The sequence below is a fragment of the Protobothrops mucrosquamatus genome, unplaced genomic scaffold, assembly GCF_001527695.2.
Source record: "Protobothrops mucrosquamatus isolate PMUCROS unplaced genomic scaffold, P.Mucros_1.0 scaffold765, whole genome shotgun sequence".
In the NCBI taxonomy this organism is placed as follows: Eukaryota; Metazoa; Chordata; class Lepidosauria; order Squamata; family Viperidae; genus Protobothrops; species Protobothrops mucrosquamatus.
The window spans coordinates 53,836-74,027 of record NW_015387033.1 but is presented as its reverse complement, the minus strand read 5'-3'; the positions used below and the strand labels follow the sequence as shown (position 1 = coordinate 74,027).

General features: G+C 41.7%; 1 protein-coding gene across 1 annotated transcript in view; it reads right to left on the bottom strand.

Moving 5' to 3' along the window:
* The window catches only part of FCHSD2 (FCH and double SH3 domains 2), a 68,021-nt gene extending 65,656 nt beyond the window's left edge, over positions 1-2,365 (bottom strand). The window contains exon 1 of the mRNA XM_015818570.1: positions 2,292-2,365. Coding sequence (XP_015674056.1) covers positions 2,292-2,365 — 74 coding nt within the window. The remainder of the gene's footprint in view (positions 1-2,291) is intronic.
* Between the last annotated feature and the right edge of the window lie 17,827 nt (positions 2,366-20,192).

Here is a 20,192-nt window from a genome sequence, read left to right as displayed (position 1 = left end):
GGAGAGGAGAAGGAGAAGGAGAGCAAGAGGGAGGAGGAAAGGAAAGGGATGAAAAAGAGAGGGAGGAAGGGAAGGAGAATGAGATAGAAGATGAGGAAGGGTAGTGGAGAGGAGAAGGAGAAGGAGAAGGAAAGGGAGGAGAAGGGGAAGGGTGATGAAAAAGCAGGAGGGGAAGAAGGATAAGAAGGAGGAAGAAGAGGAGGGGGAGAAGAGGAAGGGGGGGAGAAAATGATCAAACAATGTCATTTTTTCACACGGCTATATCTTCACCTTCACACAGTTATATCTTCACCTTCAGACTGCAAAAAAAACCCCTGCCTTATTGCAAAAAAAGGGGGGGGAAACTCCATCCAAATCCCGAAACCCATCTAATATAATTTTCATTTTTCCAATGTTAAAAGCCTTCCATCCCACCAGCAGCGAAAGTCTTTGCTTACCGTTTACGGCCAACTTCTGCAGTATTATCCCACTGTGCAGATTTATTTACAAAGTGAATCTGCCTGAACATTTTAATTTATTTATTTTTTTTAGTTACACCTGGACTGCAAAGCTACGGAACGCCAAGTTAAAACCTTGGGAATTTTAACTAGGTAATCTGAACAGGTGGGGGAAAAAAAATTAACAGTTGAAGAAAAACACGATCATGAAACAGCGTGAGCTTTCGTCGGCAGGGAAGCCACCAACCTTTAGAAGAAATAATAATAATAATAATAAAGTTGGAAGGGACCTTGGAGGTCATCTAGTCCAACCCCCTGCTCAGGCAGGAAACCCTATACCGTTTCTCATGTTTCTGCAAATAATAACCACATCAATATAAAGCTTCTTTTCATTGATCATCTGGATTGTGATTGACTGATATTTCTTAACCTCCCATCTCTTTTTCGGAGCTCAGCTCAGTCCAAAACTCTGCTCATACTACACTGGTCGTTGAGCGTGCAAAAATGGTCATAAGCCGTTTTTTTCAACGCCGCTGTAATTTCAAACGGTCACTAAATGAATGGCTGTAAGTTGAGGGCCACCTGTGTGAAAAAAATAATAATTCTTCCTCCATGGGTTTAAGGCCACCTGCTAAAGGCTGCAGGTTGGATAGTTCTCTTCCATATCTGTTATATAATAATATATATATATTATTAATTTTTTACAATAACAACCTTTAGTGCTTCGTGAACAGTGTGTTGTCTGGGTTCATATATTTAAAACGATCCATGATAATTAATTTCTACAATTCAGCTAAAGTGAAAATTAAGAAAATAGACGATGGGGCCTATCGGAGAGAATATTTAAAAAAGAAACACCTGTTCGAATACGGTTAAAGAAATAGAAAACTTTTGGATGTGAATTTGACTTTTAAGAGGGAAGAGACCCTCAAGTAACATAATACTTTGTTTTTCTTCTTTTATTTTATTTCTTGATATGAGTAATATAAAAGAGTTGGAATGGCTTATATAAAGGAAATGTTTTAGATCTCTAAAGGGGATTGACTTTAAGAAAATTACAATGGATTTAAAAAAATGTTTTGAATAAGAGTTAAAAGACTAGAGAACTATTAAATGGAATATTTAAAGATTAAATATATTTTTAATTATGGTAAAAAAGAACAAAAAAAAATTGGAAATAATTTCTACAATTAATATGTCGGTAATATATCTCTCGATCCGCTCTTCTTCCTGTAATATTCTCCTTTTGTCTACGTTAAAACAAATATAATTCTTAATATTTTCAGTACATACCGAGTTGAATATAAACCTTTTTTTAGTATTTATGCATATGATATTAACATCGACGTATCACTTGTTTCTTAATCACCTTTTTTCCATTGTATTTAGAAAAGCCATCTTATTAAATCATTATATGTCCTGTTTTCAAGATTCTTATTGAAGCTTAGTTTCCCCTCAGTATTCACTTATAGTTTTCTCAAAATTCAATACCTTTAAATATCCAAACTCTTCATTTAAATAGACCCTCTCAAGGTTTTAACATTTCATATATTCTAAAAGTATTATACTACTTATAATGGTGGTCCTCAATTTACGACGGTTTGTTTAATGACCGTTTGAAGTTACAACCGTAGTGGGAAAAAAAGTTGACTTACGATCGTTTTTCACACTTATGACCGTTGCAGCACCCCCAGGGTCACGTGATGAAAATCCAGACTCTTGGCAACTGACTCGTATTTATGACGGTTGCCGTGTCCCAGGGTCACGTGACCCCCTTTTGCGACCGTCTGACGAGCAAAGTCAATGGGGGAAGCCAGATTCACTTAACAACGGTGTGACGTAAGGGTGTCTTACCTAAAATCGGTCCGCTCCTCTGCTTTCACGCCAGGCCATTCTTTCTTTAAGTACTGGCCAGCCAACTTCTGCATCCCCTGTTTAAAAAAAGAAAGAAAGAAAGAAAGAGAGAGAGAGAGAGAGAGAGAGAGAGAGAGAGAGAGAGAGAGAGAGAGAGAGAGAGAGAGAGAGAGAGAGAGAGAGAGAAAGGCATTATTTACAAACAGAATTGGATCCTGGCATTACTCCCATGATTAGTTATCCTACTTTGAAATATTCCACAGGCATTTTCTGGTGGGAAATGGGAAAGTCCTTTCCTGGTTGATGGAATTAAAATGCCAGATTGCATAAATAGTCTTATAGAAGAGGCTGTCTGTAGCTTAGGGTTGAACTGTGAGGTCCTCGTTGGTTTCTCAGCAGAGTTGTTTTATCACCCAACTAGGTTACATCATCAGTGCTAGAATAGGTGGGGTTTGCAGGGGGGGAGGAGGAGGAGGAGGAGGAGGAGGAGGAGGGAGGAGGATTGTGGGGTCTTTGGTGCTCTCTGAGCTTGGTTGTTTTCTTGCAGACGTTTCATCACCCAACTAGGTAACATCATCAGTGCTAGGAGGGAAATGGAGTTGTAGAGGAGAAGGAGGAGGAGGAGGAGGACAACGACTGTGGGGTACTTGGTGGTTTCTGAGCTGGGTCGTTTTCTTCCAGACATTTCATGACCTAATTAGGTAACATGAGGGCTGTCCTCCAGATAAGCAGGATGAAAAGAGCAAGACATTCATTCATTCTGAAATTATTTTCTTGGATCTTTAATTAAAGAGTTACATCAGAGCCAGAGTGATCTACCGGTAAAGGCACCCACCAGGTTGGAAGCCAGGAGATGGTGAGTTGCTATCCCGCCTTAGGCATGAAAGCCAGCTGGGTGACTTTGGGCCAATCACCAGGAGATGGTGAGTTCTAGTCCCGCCTGAGGCATGCAAGCTAACTGGACAACTATGGGCCAATCACCAGGAGAGAGTGAGTTCTAGTCCCGCCTTAGGTATGATAGCCGGCTGGGTGACTTTGGGCCAATCACCAGGAGACGGTGAGTTCTAGTCCCGCCTTAGGTATGAAAGCCAGCTGGGTAATCTTCAGCCAGTCACTCCCTCCCAGCCCAGCCCACCTCACAGGGCTGTCGCTCTGGGAAAAACATTAGGTGGAAAGTGGATATTTGCACCGCTTGGAGTTATTTGTAAACTAATAATGGTGGGATATAATTCAAAGAAATAAACAAACACTGGGGGAAAAAATAAACAAAAAGCCCCGGGAATGTAAACAGGTGATCTGCCTCGATAACAGGAATCCGTTTCTGCCTTAGCCAATTGACAAGATCCCACACGGAGCGGCTGGTGATTTAGCAGCCGACTGGAGAGATCCCTTTAGTTGCATTAATAAAAGAAGCTAAGATAATGAATAAATGATGAGCCCTGGCTCTCCTGTCATTCCCAAAAGGCTCTTGAGCAGCTTTCTCGGCTCTCCTGCCAGAATAAAATGCTTCCCCCCCCCCCCTTGGGGGAGGCAGAAGGCACAGCAGCTTGTGGGGAAATGAAAAAATTGAGTACCGCTCAACAGTGGATTTCATCCCAGTCAGACAATTGAAAAACCCCCCAAAAAAACAAAAACACAAAATCACGGGTCCTTGCGGAACCTCTTTGGCAAGCTCTGAAGGGGACCCCCAAGTAATAGGATTGTGCAGTAATTCAGATTTCTATTCTATTCTATTCTATTCTATTCTATTCTATTCTATTCTATTCTATTCTATTCTATTCTGTATTTCTATTCTATTCTATTCTATTCTATTCTATTCTGTATTTCTATTCTATTCTATTCTATTCTATTCTATTCTATTCTATTCTATTCTGTATTTCTATTCTATTCTATTCCATTCCATTCCGTATTTCTATTCTATTCTATTCTATTCTATTCTATTCTATTCTATTCTATTCTATTCTGTATTTCTATTCTATTCTATTCCATTCCATTCCGTATTTCTATTCTATTCTATTCCATTCTATTCTATTCTATTCTATTCTATTCTATTCTCATCACATTCTATTTTCTATTCTATTCTATTCTATTTTCTATTCTATATTTCTATTCTATTCTATTCCATTCCATTCCATTCTATATTTTATTAACTTATTCCATTCCATTCTATATTTCTCTTCTCTTCTCTTCTCTTCTCTTCTCTGCTATGCTATGCTATTCTCTTCTATGCTATGCTATTCTATATTCCAGTGGTGGTGAACCTATGGCATGGGTGCCAGAGGCGGCACGCAGAGCCCTCTCTGTGGGCACGCGCGCTGTCGCCCCATCCTAGGCCTTCAGCTGTTCGCTTTAGGCCTCCGCCGCCATGTGCAAAAAAAAAAAAAAAAGGTTCAATCAGTCAATTTCAACTTCTCGCGGGGAAAAAAAAGATCTTGCAAAGTTGGAATTGATTGATTGAACTTTTTAGTCCCACCCAGTCTGCCGTTACCACCGCAGCCACGCCCACCCAATGGGCCACGCCCACCCAATGGGCCACACCCACCTGGCACCCGACGATACATAAGTGGGTTTTGGGTTGCAGTTTGGGCACTCGGTCTCTAAAAGGTTCGCCATCACTGCTATATTCCATTAAGTCAATTCAGAAAGCTCAGACTGCTGATATAGAGGAATTACCTCTATAATTGTCCATTTTGGCACAGAAAACAAACAAGAGAGACACAAGAGGAGGAGGAGGAGGAGGAGGAGGAGGAAGGATGTGAGGTCCTTAGTGCTCTCTGAACTTGTTTGTTTTCTTGAAGACGTTTCATCACCCAACTAGGTAACATTATCAGTGCTAGGAGGGGTTTGCAGAGAAGAAGAGGAGGAGGAGGAAGAGGAAGAGGAGGAAGGAAGGAAGGAGGAGGGGGAGGATTGGGGGTTCTTTTATACTCTTTCAGCTTCGATGTTTTCTTGTAGACATTTCATCACCCAACTAGGTAACATCATCAGTGCTAGGAGGGAATGTGGTTTAGCACCAGTCACGTTCTCTAGTTTAGTAGTCAAGCATCTGCAGGAAAGCAACACAGCAGAGAGAGCACCAAGGACCCAACATACCAGACCCTGTAAGTCACAGCACTGTGGTTTCAACACACCCTGCAGGCTACTAGTCCTCGTTGTTTTTGTGGTCGGGTTTGCAAGATTTTTTTTTTTTAAAAAAAAGCAAGTTTAAACATTTCTGGCTTAAAAAAAACACACACAAAAAACAAAAACCCCAAATGCCATTGTGACTCTTCATATGCTCTAAAATGTACGCCCGTTTTTGGGTCGTTTCATCCTGGAAATCGTAAATGGCTTTAAAAGCAGCACGGAGAGGAGAGTGCGTGGCTAATGCTTCGCATAATATTCTCCTTGTTCTCTTCAAGGACACTCGCTGGTTTGGCTCCCAAGACTTCCCGGAGACAAAAAACATCAGTGTTCAAATCCAACTGGGAAATCTACCAATAGTTTAACCTCCGACACGCTTGCATTGAGCGTGCAATGATGGAGCGTGCGAGGATGGAGCCCCTTTATGGCGGGTGGCTTGGCAGGATTTTAACTCGGGGCCGTGAGCACAGCACGGGGGTGGCAGGATTTTAACTCGGGGCCGTGAGCACAGCACGGTAAGAAAACTCCCCGTTTCTGCACAGTTGGAAGGGACCCTGGAGGTCATCTAGTCCAACCCCCTGCTCAGGCAGGAAAGCCTATACCGTTTCAGACAAACGGCTGTCCAGTCTCTTCTTAAAAACTTCCAGTGTGGGAGCATTCACCGCTTCTGGAGGCAGGTGGTTCCACTGGTTAATGGACTGTTTACCCCAGTCCATTTAGCGACTGTTCAAAGTTACGACGACCACCGAAAACAAAGCGGCTTATGATAGTCACGGGATCAAAATTCGGGCGCGCGGGCAACTGGTTCCTATTTGTGGCGGTTGCCGTGTCCCCGGGTCACGTTACCCCCTTTTTGTGACCTCCGGAAAGAGAGATTCACTTAACCTCTACATTAATAAGAAAATTCAGGCGCTTGGGAACTGGTTCCTATTTACAACGGTCGCCGTGTCCCTAGGGCTCACGTGATCCCCTATAATAATAATAATAATAATAATAATAATAATAATAATAATAATAATAATAATAATAATAATAATAATAATAATAATAAACAAAGTTGGAAGGGACCTTAGAGGTCATCTAGTCCAATCCCCTGCTCAGGCAGGAAACCCTATACCATTTCAGACAAATGGCTGTCCAGTCTCTTAAAATAGAATAGAGCTGGACGGGACCTTGGAGTCATCTAGTCCAGCCCCCTGCTCAGGCAGGAAACCCTATACCGTTTCAGACAAATGGCTGTCCAGTCTCTTAGAATAGAATAGAACTGGACGGGACCTTACAGGTCATCTAGTCCAACCCCCTGCTCAGGCAGGAAACCCAATACCATTTCAGACTCATGGTTGTCCAGTCTCTTCTTAAAAACTTCCAGTGTTGGATAACACTGTAACGACGAAACAGTTAAGACTTCTGAGATCAAAGCGATTCAATCCCTTTCATTGGAAATATTATAGTGATTCACACTATATTTCATTTTACCGTACATTTTATCGGTTTACTAAGAGAAATTACTGTAGGCCTTTTTATGAAAGCTTTATCTGGGTTTTTTTTTTAATAAAAAAAATCCTCTTCTAGTAAGAGAGTAAAAGGATGTAAGGGGGGGGGGGAAAGAATCAACCCTTTTTCATCTGTGATATCATATATTCCTGCCAACAAAGGCAATTGATGCATCGCCCCTCTTAAAAAAATCCGAGTATCTGTTGATCCCTCAAGAGTATCTCTCCAAAAGAAAGGCAGCCTATAAATCAATTAAGTAGCTAAAATGTCACTTCTTTCTGCAAGGTCCCTGATAATTAGGGAATCTACCCATTTTTGATTCCATCGTTATTACTTAAACCAGGGGTCTTCAAACTTGGCCCTTTTATGACTTGTGGACTTCAACTCCCAGAATTCCCATGGGGCCATAATTCCCCACCTCTGTACTAGATAAAACCAGCATTTCTCAACCCTGAGGTATGGAATTCAACTCCCAGAATTCCCCAGCCAGCATGTATCCTACTTGGAAAGAGCCATCTCTGATCTGTTAGCTCAGGGGTCTTCAAACTTGGCCCCTTCATGACTCCTGGACTTCAACTCCCAGAATTCCTGAGCCAGCATGGGGGAACTATGGTCCCTTCATGACTTGCGGACTTCAACTCCCAGAATTCTTCAGCCAGTATGGGGGAACTATGGTCCCTTCATGACTTGCGGACTTCAACTCCCAGAATTCCTCAGCCAGTGTGCCTGGCTGAGGAATTCTGGGAGTTGAAGTCCACAAGTCATAAAAGGGCCAAGTTTGAAGACCCCTGACTTAAACAAAGCAGCAATGGACAAATCTGAAGGACTTTTTTTTTTTTTGCTGGTTAAAAAAGAGGGGAAAAAATAAAGGGTGTTCCAAGGAAAATAATGCCTAGGATCACAGTGTTGTTTTTTTTAAAAAATATTTTTTAACTTGTTGAGAAAACAGGCTCTGCTACGCTGGGAATTCAGACTGCCAAAGTTTCAATCTTCTGAGCTGCCTCAAACCACTTAGTGAGTAGCATCCATCACATCAATTCAATTCTCCATATGCAGAAAACAGAAAAAGTCAACGGAACGGGCTCACCAGGGAGCAGCACTTATACAGAACTGGCTGGGGAATTGTGGCAGTTGAACATCCACATGTCTTAAAAACTGCCAAGTTTGAGAAATGCTGCTGTATTAGGTCACAAGAGCTATCTGCTATAGAAAAGAACAGAACAGAACAGAATATATATTATAGATGCAGAATCAATTATAGATTCAATTATGGAATGGAATGGAATGGAATAGAACAGAATATAGAATAGAACAGAATAGAATATAGAATAGAATAGACCACAACAGAATAGAATAGAAGTCTGAATATCTGAATTACTGCACAATCCTATTACAAAATAGAGCCACCCGTTTTATTTGTGTTTATTTTGTCCTTCATAACTTTAACAGAACATAGATTATAGGAATAGAATAGAATAATAAAATACAGAATAGAATAGAACAGAAATATAGAATAGAATAGAAATATAGAATAGAATAGAATAGAATAGAAATATAGAATAGAATAGAATAGAAATATAGAATAGAATAGAATAGAAATATAGAATAGAAATATAGAATACAATAGAAATAAGAATAGAATAGAAATAGAAATAGAAAAGAATGAGTGAAGCTCCAAAGATCTTCTAATGCGGGCATTCATGAATTTACAACTTCTAATTTTATTCACGTGCCAAGCAGACTGTAAGATTTATTTATTTTTCTTCACCACAGGCACCGAAAGAGGGATACTCCTTTGCTCCCTACAGAATTTTGATCTTTACAGAGAGTAAACTCTTACGTTCAAGTTCAAAATGCGAAAAAGGGAGAGGGCCACAACATTAATTTTCCAGACAACGGGTTAACAGTTTGAAGAAAATATGCTCCTTCGCCGGAGAAAGGGGAAACGTGAATAAGACTTGGACAATAACTATTCTGTCAACTATTATAAATTTGATATATTTGACCCTGAACTTCCCTGGGGGAAATCCCCTTTGAAGTCGGCAACAAAGCACTCGGGATCTTTCACATATAATAATGTTATTGCAAAACAAAAGGTTTTTCTTAGCAGGATATCCTTCTCCACGGAATGCCAAGTAGCTCCTTAATCAAAATTACGTTGGGAGAATGAAATTTTTGCGGTTCTTAAATGTAAATGCTCCTGTTCCTATTAAACGAGGCCGAATCAGTTTGTATGCGATAATAATGATAAATATCTTAACGTGGGGCTTGAGCTCCTGTTCCTGTGCATGCAATCATTAACGTGGCATGTCATGGTATAATGTTACTTTATTTTACACCTAGCCTTGATTATTATTATTTTTTTTATAAAAGACTCAAGTTGATGAAAATATCTAATGCGCCTCCTGCCTCCTATTTTCCTCACGAAAACAACCCTGTGAGGTGGCTGGCCCAAAATCACCCAGTCAGCTTTCATGACTAAGGGGGAACTAGAACTCACCATCTCCTGGTGATTGGCGCAAAGTCACCCAGCCAGCTTTCATGCTGAAGATAGAACTAGAACTCACCGACACCTAGGGACTGGCCCAAAGTCACCCAGCCAGCTTTCATGGCTAAGGCGGGACTAGAACTCACCATCTCCTGGTGACTGGCGCAAAGTCACCCAGGTTGCTTTCATGCTGAAGATGGAACTAGAACTCACCAACACCTAGGGACTGGCCCAAAGTCACCCAGCCAGCTTTCACGGCTAAGGCGGGACTAGAACTCACCATCTCCTGGTGATTGGCCCAAAGTCACCCAGACAGCTTTCATGCTGAAGATGGAACTAGAACTCACCGACACCTAGGGACTGGCCCAAAGTCACCCAGCCAGCTTTCATGGCTAAGGCGGGACTAGAACTCACCATCTCCTGCTGAAGGGCCCAAAGGCACCCAGACAGCTTTAAAGCTGAACTAGAACTCACCATCTCTCAATTTCTAGCCTGGTGCCTTTACCTCCAGTACTTTTCCTTGGTGAAAAAAATGTTATTTCTTGATCTATCCATGGTTCTTCTTGAAAAACTCATCTATTGATGAAAGTAGTTGTAAACTACACTCCCTGGCAGACTTTAACGCTTCATAAACTGTGAAAAACAAAAACCAGAACCCAGAAACCACAATAACAAGGGAGTAAGGCTGGTAAACAGAGTTGAGAAGGCCCAACTACGGTGATCAAAACCCAGAAACTGTTGCTAGCGGCGCAGCCACAGGGCAAACAAGCAAACGAATTCCTCTCTTTATAGTGCCCCGAATCTGCTGATTGTAGGAACTAGTCACAATTCATGGCTTCTTCTGGCCTGCTTAATGAAAGGGAGAAGCACCCTCCATCTGGAATGGGCTGCTGGTCCTATTTTTAGGTTTATCTCTAGAAACGAGGCTTTAAACTATCCAGGGAAAAAACGATGGAGCTAGCCCAGGGTAGGCAACCTTGGCTCTTTTATGACTCGTGGACTTCAACTCCCAGAATTCCTGAGCCAACCACGCTGAGGGGAAAGGGAGAGGTTTCCAAGCTGAGCCATGCTGGCTCAGGAATTCTGGGAGTTGAAGTCCACCAGTCATAAAAGAGCCAAGGTTGCCTACCCCTGAGCTAGCCAAAATAGCAAAACCAACTGTTTTAGTTAGAGAAAAGAAAATATCCAGGTTTTTTCCCCTTTCCCTTTTATGGACTTTGGGCTTGAGACAAAAATAAATAAATGAACGAATGAACTTTTTTTTTATTTTGGGGTTTTGCTGATTAACCTGTTTTGTTGTTCTAGAAAGGGCTCGGACTTTGTTCAATTGGTAAAGTCAAAAGTCAAAGCCAGAACGGAGCAAAAATTTCCATTGCTAAGCTTTAGAGTCCTTAAGCGAGTTTTTTTCCCATTTTACGACCTTCCTTTGCCACCGTTGTGAAGCGAATCGTTGCAGCTGTTGAGTCAGCAACACGGTCGTTAAGTGGATCTGGCTTCCCCGTTGACTTTGCTTGTCAGAAGGTCGCAAAAGGGGATCACGTGACCCCAGGACGTTGCCAACCGTCATAAACGTGAGACAGTTGCTGAGCGTCTGGATTTTGATCCGGTCACCAAGGGGAATGCTACAATGGTCGTAAGTGTGGAAAACGGTCGTAAGTCACTTTTTTTGGTGCTGTCGGAACTTTGAACGGTCACCAAATGAACTGTTATAAGTCAAGGACTTCCTGTAATTCCATTTTGTACTTTACTGGGCTGAAAAAAAGTCAGTGCCTTTTTTAAAAATAAATTTGTCCTACACCACTCTTTCCCCCTTCTTTCCCTTCCCCATTTTCCTGTTGCTGCTATTTTCAATGAGTAGGGGGCTGGACTAGAAGACCTCCAAGGTTCCTTCCAGCTTCTATTATTCTATTCTATTCTATTCTATTCTATTCTATTCTATTCTATTCTATTCTATTCTGTTCTGTTCTGTTCTGTTCTATTCTATTCTATTCTATTCTGTTCTGTTCTGTTCTATTTTGTTCTGTTCCGTTCTAATTCTAATTCCATTCCATTTGTATTTTATATCGTGATAATCTTAATGGGATTCTTGAGGAAAAAAAGGAAACCATCCAGGTCTGTCACAAAGCCCTCCTTATCCGATTTACGTGTCAAGATAAAGTGAGTTTATCACAAAAGGCATCACGCCAAGTTATTTTTGGATTCGGGATCCAGTTCTTACGAAAAGTCACGGGATATTTTCTCCAAAAAAAAAAAGTAAAATAAAATAAAATAAATCAAGACGAGCCCCATGGCTACTTTTCAGACTGAGAAATTTTTATTTAAAGGCAGAAGCTTTCACTTCTAATGAAAAATTCCTTAAGTTGGAAAAAGGTGCTACAAAACTCCTGGTTTTTAATTAATTTATTTATTTTTGCCACCGTAATTTAACGCGATTCTCCAATGAAAAAGCTATTTCTTTCTTCTCCCCAAACACCTTTTAATTAGCCAAATTTGCTTCCTTTATTCCTCCCTTTTTACTGAGGGGAAAAAGATGGTGATTTGTAGTCTAGTTGCTACGACAACCACCGCCGGAATAAAATAATGGGAGACAGTGAAAGCTAATAAAATAAAATAAAATCCAGTTTCTTTTTACTATGCGAATTTAGAACATTATAGGTTAATACCTCGACTTATGACCACAACTAAGCCCAAAATTTCTGTTGCTAAGTGAGACATTTCCTGAGCAAATTTTGCTGCATTTTACGACCTTTCTTCCCACAGCTGTTAAGTGAATCTGGCTTCCTTTGACTTTGCCGGTCAGAAGGATGCAAAAGGGGATCGCAGGACCCCCGGGACATTCAAACTGTCATAAGTACGAGTCACTTGCCAAGCATCTGAATTTTGATCACGTGACCACAGGGATGCTGCAACGGTCGTAAATGTGGAAAAACGGCTGTTGTAACTTTGAACGGTCACTAAATGAAGCGTAAGTAAGTCGAAGGACAATCTGTATTGGATAACTTTAAAGGAACCAAATGAATCCCCACTATATTAGGGAGAAATGTCTGGTCCAGGGGTAGGCAACATTGGCTCTTTTATGACTCGTGGACTTCAACTCCCAGAATTCCTGAGCCATCAGGGGGGAACTATGGCCCCTTCATGACTGGTGGACTTCAACTCCCAGAATTCCTGAGCCAGCATGGGGGAACTATGGTCCCTTCATGACTTGTGGACTTCAACTCCCAGAATTCCTGAGCCATCAGGGGGGAACTATGGCCCCTTCATGACTTGTGGACTTCAACTCCCAGAATTCCTGAGCCAGCATGGGGGAACTATGGTCCCTTCATGACTTGTGGACTTCAACTCCCAGAATTCCTCAGCCAGCATGGGGGAACTATGGCCCCTTCATGATTGGTGGACTTCAACTCCCAGAATTCCTGAGCCAGCATGGGGGAACTATGACTCCTTCATGACTTGTGGACTTCAACTCCCAGAATTCCTGAGGCAGCATGGCTCAACTTGGAAACCTCCCTTTTCCCTCAGTGTGGCTGGCTCAGGAATTCTGGGAGTTGAAGTCCACGAGTCATAAAAGAGCCAAGGTTGCCTACCCCTCCTCTAGTCCAAATTCTGAATTTATATCTCGGGTGAATTGGGCATCCTTTCAAAACTGAACGATCAATCCAGTTTACAGTTCTGCCCTATTTTCCTAATCCCAAACCACAGGCAGACTAAATTACTTCACTAATTCAACATTTCTTTTAAACAGGGGGTGCCATTCAGTTGATCAGGCTCTCCGCTGCCAACATAACCCTTTCAGAAATAGCCATCTTTCAAATTTAGAGGGTGTTTTTTTTTTTAAAAAAATCACATTTGGCACACATCTTTGGGGCTTTTACAGTGGTTATGTTTTCTAGGCAAGGTATTCACTGTCTCACTGGCTTCTGTCATTTAAATATAAATACTGGCAACACCCTTTCGCTTTCACTTCCTGGAATGGGCTTTCTTTTAAGAAAAATAAATAAGATTAAGGCAGGTCAGGAAGGCCTCTCAAATTGCCGTTAACCCTTCCTCCCCAAACATTTCTGAATTTTTGTAGAAACAAACAAACAAACAAAAAATATACAGACTGGGGAGCCTTCAGCTTCCCCAGCGAGTGGGACGTTTAAAAAAATAAACAGCAATAACTTCAACTATTTAAACTATGTCAGTGGAAAGCCAGAGTTGAGCCACTTTAAAAAGGTTTCTTTAGGAAAAGAATTCCAGCCGATGCTACCCAAAAATTTCTCAGCAAAGAAAAAGGCATTTCATAAAGTTAGCAAAATATCTAAACTAGGGAAAGTGTTTAAAAAAAACAAAACTGAAAATTATATAGATGATTCCTTTAATATGAATTATGATAAAGATTAATGAGTTAATGGAGATATATACCATATGTACCAGGGGTCTTTGAACTTGGCCCTTTTATGATTTGTGGACTTCAACTCCCAGAATTCCTCAGCCAGACACGCTGGCTGAGGAATTCTGGGAGTTGAAGTCCTCAAGTCATGAAGGGGCCATAGTTCTCCCATGCTGGCTGAGGAATTCTGGGAGATGAAGTCCACGAGTCATGAAGGGGCCATAGTTCCCCCATGCTGGCTCGGGAATTCTGGGAGTTGAAGTCCGCAAGTCATGAAGGGGCCATAGTTCCCCCATGCTGGCTCAGGAATTCTGGGAGTTGAAGTCCATGAGTGATAAAAGGGCCAAGTTTGAAGACCCCAGCCATATGTCAGAATCTGGCTGGGAAGGTCACAAATGCGAATCACGTATCCCTGGGACACTGCAACTGTCATAAATACATGCCAGATTACCAAATGCCCACGTTTCCATAACGTGACTGTGGGGATGCTGTGACGGTCATAAGTGTGAGGACTAATGCAGCTTTGGGTTCTGGGTTTTAAATGAAGAGGGTTTTTTTTGTTGTTATTGTTGTTGTTTCCTTTTGTTTTGTTTCTTATATATATAATATTTGAGTATTGTTTAAAGTTAGTAAAATATCCAAACTAGAAAAACAGTGTTTTCTCCCTTTAGGGTTAAAAAAACAAAACAAAACTGAAATTATATAGAGGATTCCCTTAATATATATTATGATAAAGATTAATGAGTCAGTAGAGGTATATATTATTCTCCACAGCAAAGAGATGCAGAGATGGTCAAACTGGTTCAATCAGAATACAGTTGGAAGGGATCTTGGAGGTCATCTAGTCCAACCCCCTGCTCAAGCAGGAGACCCTATGCCATTTGAGACAAGTAACTGTCCAGTCTCTTCTTTTATCCAAAGAAGAGAATATATCTAACTTTGCTTCTATTTTGAAATTGCTTCCAAATGTTGCGCTTGCAATGAAAAAGAAAAAAAAAATCTTGGTTTTCGTTTTTGGTTAATGAGACAGGTTTATTGTTACAGAAATGGTTTGTACAAACTGTGGTGTAAAAGCAGAAAGTTGTGATTGTGATGTTATCTTCTCCTGTCGGAAGCTGGTGCTTTTTTTTTTCTTTCCTTTTCCCTTCTTCTAGTTTCTTATTACTTTTTTTTTATTTCTCTTTGCCTTTTATATTTTCACAAGCCTACACAACGATTAAGGTATTATAAAAGAAAAAAACCCAATTCTTATCGTGGATGCGGATGCATTTGCTTTGGTGCTGGGAAAAGTAAGGATTTTTAACACTTCAACGATCTAGAGAAATCACTAGGTGTGAAAACAGTTGTGCAGGAAGGGGGGGAGAGAAAAAAATCTGTCTGAATTTTGCCCCCCGAGTTGCAAAGTCAGCAGTGTATTTTGTGAAGTGTAAAGGCAAATAAATTACTTCTAATTTTATTCACGTGCCAAGCAGACCGTAAAATCTATTTTTTCTTCTTCACCGGGGGCACGAAAAGAGTGATACTATTTTGCTCACTGCAGAATTTAGGATCTTTACAGAGAGTAACTCTTATGTTCCAAATTCTTCATTTTATTATGTTCTCTACCACCGCGTGCATTCCAAGCGTAACCTCTCAATGCACGCAGTCCTCGACTTACAGCAGTTCATTCAGTGACCGTTCAAAGTTACAACGGCACTGAAAAAAAGGGACTTATGAATCTTTCTCACACTTACGACCGTTTCAGCATCCCCAGGGTCACGTGATCAACATTCAGGCACTTGCCAACTGTCTCATTTTTACGACCGTTGCTGTGTCCCCGGTCACGCGATCCCCTTTTGCGCCCTTCTGACAAGCAGTCAATGGGGGAAGCCAGATTCATTTAACAACGTCGGCGAGAGAAGTCGTAAAATGGAGCACAACTCAATTAACGACTGTCTCACTTAGCAACAACAGAAAATTTGGGCTCAACTGCGGTCGTACGTTGAGGACCACCTGTACGGACAATAACTCAATAAATACGATGTACGGAAACTTATTAAATCAATTTCTAACGGTCTCCCATTGAACTGTTCAATAGTCCTCGATTAGCGACTGCCATTTAGCGACCATTCAGTTACGACAATGAAAAAAATAATTGTATGACCAATCCTCACGTTTGCTACTTTTGTAGGAAAGCAAGAGATTGTAAACACAGTTGTGGTTTCATTTAGTGACCGCTTCGCTTAACTATGGACACTGTAGGAGGAATACCTGACCCGTGGGTTTATGTCTAGCACGGGAAGCACCCACTTTTTTTTTTTAAAGCGACTTTCCTGTAGCAGGTAATCCTCGATTTACAACCATTTGTTTAAGACCGCTGACTTTACGACGGCACTGGAAAAAAAGCGACTTAGGACCGTTTTTCACGCTTAACGACCGTCGCAGCATTCCCCCGTGGTCACGCGATCAAAATCTGGACCCTTTGCAACTGGCCCGTATTTATGACTCCTGCAAAGTGGGATCACCTTTGGTAACTTTTCCCAGCTGGCTCCCGACCAAAGTCAATAGGGGAAGCCAGATCCACTTAACAACCACATGTTTCACTTAACAACGGAAGCTGAAGGCCCCCTAGTTGCCCGGGCCCTGCCTTAAGACGACGGCAAGCATTCCTGGCCTTTTTAATAACAATATGGAGAGCAGCATTCCTTTGTAAAACCAGGTGCCAGCTAAGAAAGCCTCCACCAGTTTAACCCGGCGGGGCTTGGCTGAGCGTGCTGCAATTCTCCTGCGCCTAGGGGAACAATTTCTTCTGGCAAAAGGTGCTGTTGTGTGTGAGAATCCTACAGATAAACATCAGGACTGGCTCAAGAGTTAACTCTACTTTTAAGGAAGTGCCAGACGTCTAATTATTTTCCCGCATGCCTGACAAGGGAAGCGCACAGATCCTGTTTCCAGAGGTTCTGCTCGCTAGCGCTGGGTTTCCTAAACACGTCCGTGCCATCTCAGTAGGTTAAGGAAACACAAATTATCTTAAGAATGGAGCTGGAAGGGACCTTGGAGGTCTTCTAGTCCAACCCCCTGCTCAATCAGGAGACCCTGACCTATACCATTCCAGACAAATGGCTGTCCGGTCTCTTCTTAAAACCGGTTCGAGTCATGGAGCACCCACAACTTCCGGAGGCAAGTCTTTCAGAATAACTGAGTTGAAAGGGATCTTAGAGGTCTTCTAGTCCAACCCCCTGCTCAAGCAGGAGACCTTATACCATTTCAGACAAAAAGTTGTCCAATCTCTTCTTAAGATCTCCCAGTGTTGGAACATTCACAACTTCTGGAGGCAAGGAGTTCCACTGATCAATTGTTTTAACTGTCAGGAAATTTCTCCTGGTGGCTTCTTTCCTTGATTCATTGCCATACGTTGCTTCTTGTCCTGCTCTTTGGTGCTTTGGAGGACAGAATAACAGAGCTGGAAGGGACCTCGGAGGTCTTCTAGTCCCACCCCATACTCAAGCAGGAGGCCCTATATCATGCTAGACAAATGGATTTCCAAACTCTTCTTAAAAACCTCCAATGATGGAGCACCCACAACTTCTGGAAGCAAATGGACCCATTGGTTAATTGTTCTCACTGTCAGGAAGTTTCTCCTTAATTCCAGGTTGTCCACCCCCTGTAAGAACATGTTGGTTAAGATGGTGATCGTTGTGGAAACGTGCATCAGAAAATGAAATAACTGAGTTGGAAGGGACCTTGGAGGTCATCTAGTCCAGCCCCCTGCTCAGGCAGGAAACCCTATACCATTTCGGACAAATGGCCGTCCAGTCTCTTCTTAAAAACTTCCAGTGTTGGAGCATTTACTGCTTCTGGAGGCAGGTGGTTCCACTGGTTAATTGTTCTCACTGTCAGGAAGTTTCTCCTTAGTTCCAGGTTGCTTCTCTCCTTGATTGGTTTCCATCCGTTGCCTTCTCCTCCTGCCTTCAGGTGCTTTGGGGAAGAGCTTGACTCCCTCTTCTTTGGGGCTGCCCCTGATGGTGCTGTGTGGCTCTTCACACAAAGTCAGCCTTGTACTGTAAAGACCCACAGCTTTCTTCTCAGTGAGAACCACTTTGGCTGCTTCCCGCTTGCTAGTTACCAAAACCAGATGCATAGGTAGTCCTCGCCTTACGACCAAAATTGAACCCCAAATCTCTGTTCCTAAGCAAGCCCGTCATTAAGGGACCGTCAATTTTGGAGGAGCATCAGCTGGAATTCTTTTTCCAAAGAAAGCTTTTTAAAGTGGCTCAACTCTGGCTTTCCGCTGACATAGTTTAAATAGTTTAAGTTATTGCTGTTTATTTTTTTTAAAAAAGTCCCTCTCGCTGGGGAAGCTGAAGGCTCCCCAGTCTGTATAATCATATGGGATTATTAATTTTAGAGCACGGGTCTTCAAACTTGACCCTTTGATGACTTGTGGACATCAACTCCCAGAATTCCTCAGCCAGAATAGGATAGAATAGAATAGAATTACAGAATAGAATAGAATTACAGAAGAGAAGAGAACAGAACAGAATAGAATAGAATTCCTCACGCTGGCTGAGGAATTCTGGGAGTTGTTCACAAGTCATCAAAGGGCTAAGTTTGAAGACCCCTGCCTTAACAAATATGGCCAGTAAAGTTGTAAAAACGGATGGAAACTAATCAAGGAGAGAAGCAACCTAGAACTAAAGAGAAACTTCCTGACAGTTAGAAGAATTAACCAGTGGAACCACCTGCCTCCAGAAGCGGTGAATGCTCCAACACTGGAAGTTTTTAAGAAGAGACTGGAAAACCATTTGTCCGAAATGGTATAGGGTTTCCTGCCTGAGCAGGGATTGGACTTGATGACCTTCCAACTTTATTATTATTATTAGAATAGAATAGAATAGAATAGAATAGAATAGAATAGAATAGAATAGAATAGAATAGAATTAGAGTAGAATAGAATAGAATAGAATAGAATAGAATAGAATAGAATAGAATAGAATAGAATATAGAATAGAATATAGAATATAGAATAGAATATAGAATAGAATATAGAATAGAATAGAACAGAACAGAATATAGAATAGAATAGAATATAGAATAGAATTAGAGTAGAACAGAATATAGAATAGAATAGAATTAGAGTAGAGTAGAACAGAATATAGAATAGAATAGAATAGAATATAGAATAGAATATAGAATAGAATAGAATAGAATAGAATAGAGCTGGAAGGGACCTTGGAGGTCTTCTAGTCCAGCCCCCTGCTCAAGCAGGAGAACCATTTAATAATAGAATAGAATAAAATAGGATAGGATAGGATAGAATAGAATTACAGAAGAGAATAGAATTATAGAAGAGAAGAGAACAGAATAGAATTCCTCACCCTGGCTGAGGAATTCTGGGAGTTGAAGTCCACAAATCATCAAAGGGCCAGGTTTGAAGACCCCTGCCTTAACAAACATGGCCAGTAAAGTCGTAAAAATGGGGGGAAATTCACTTAACCAATTTTACCCTCAGCAACATACATTCCGTGGCCGTAAGCCGAGGACTCCCTGGATATCCGTCGACAAAAGCCGGGTTCCGAGTTTGGAGAGGGTTAAACCCGAACGGCGAACGTTTTCCGGAGGGATGAGTTTTCTAAGATTTTAACCGGGTGCGAAAGACGGAGAAGTAAGGCAGCACAAAGCCCGCTTCGTTCGTCCTGGGCCAGGTGGCACGTTGGCACCCTGCGCCCTCCCCACCATGCTACTGAAGGCCATTATGCAAATAATTACTCTTTCCAAGAATGCGAAAAATGGTCGCAAGCGGAAAAAACAAATTGGGGTTGCTTTTTTTTCTCCCCCTGGGCAAAGAAAGAGCCCAGTGTTGGGGGAGCATATGGGTGTATAAAAGGGAAAAAAGAAAAAAGAAACTCAATTACGTATCGCTGGAGTGGCAACACGGAAGAAGGCGCTTGTGGCGCGCGGCGTATTTTAGGGTCTCTTTCGTAGAAGTCCAGAAGTTTAGAGCTCGTTCTGAGCTGATCTGCTTGTTTGTTTGGGTTTGTTTTACTCGTTTATTCAGTAAAGGAGAATTTTTTTCTCAAGACGACGCTGCAGGGCATCGCACGCCGAAACGACCAGACACAAGGACAGTTCCCCCCCCCCCCCCCCGCCCCCAGGCCATCACACTGCCAAACAACGAATTCCCACAACACAGTCTTGTGCCCCTGGGATGTCAAGCTACGTAGTAGGGCTGTGTTTCTGTTATCCTTCTCATCGTTCCTAATGGGTTTTCCTTTAGCATCGTTATGACTGTAACTTTGTGGTTTGTGTCTTATGGTTTACGTCGATCCCTTTTATTTGGTATCTTATGACGATCCCTGAGTGTTCCATCTTATGATTTATAATGATTTTATTTTATTATTAGGGTCGTGATTTATCGCTTGTGGCTTCTATGTGCACCGAG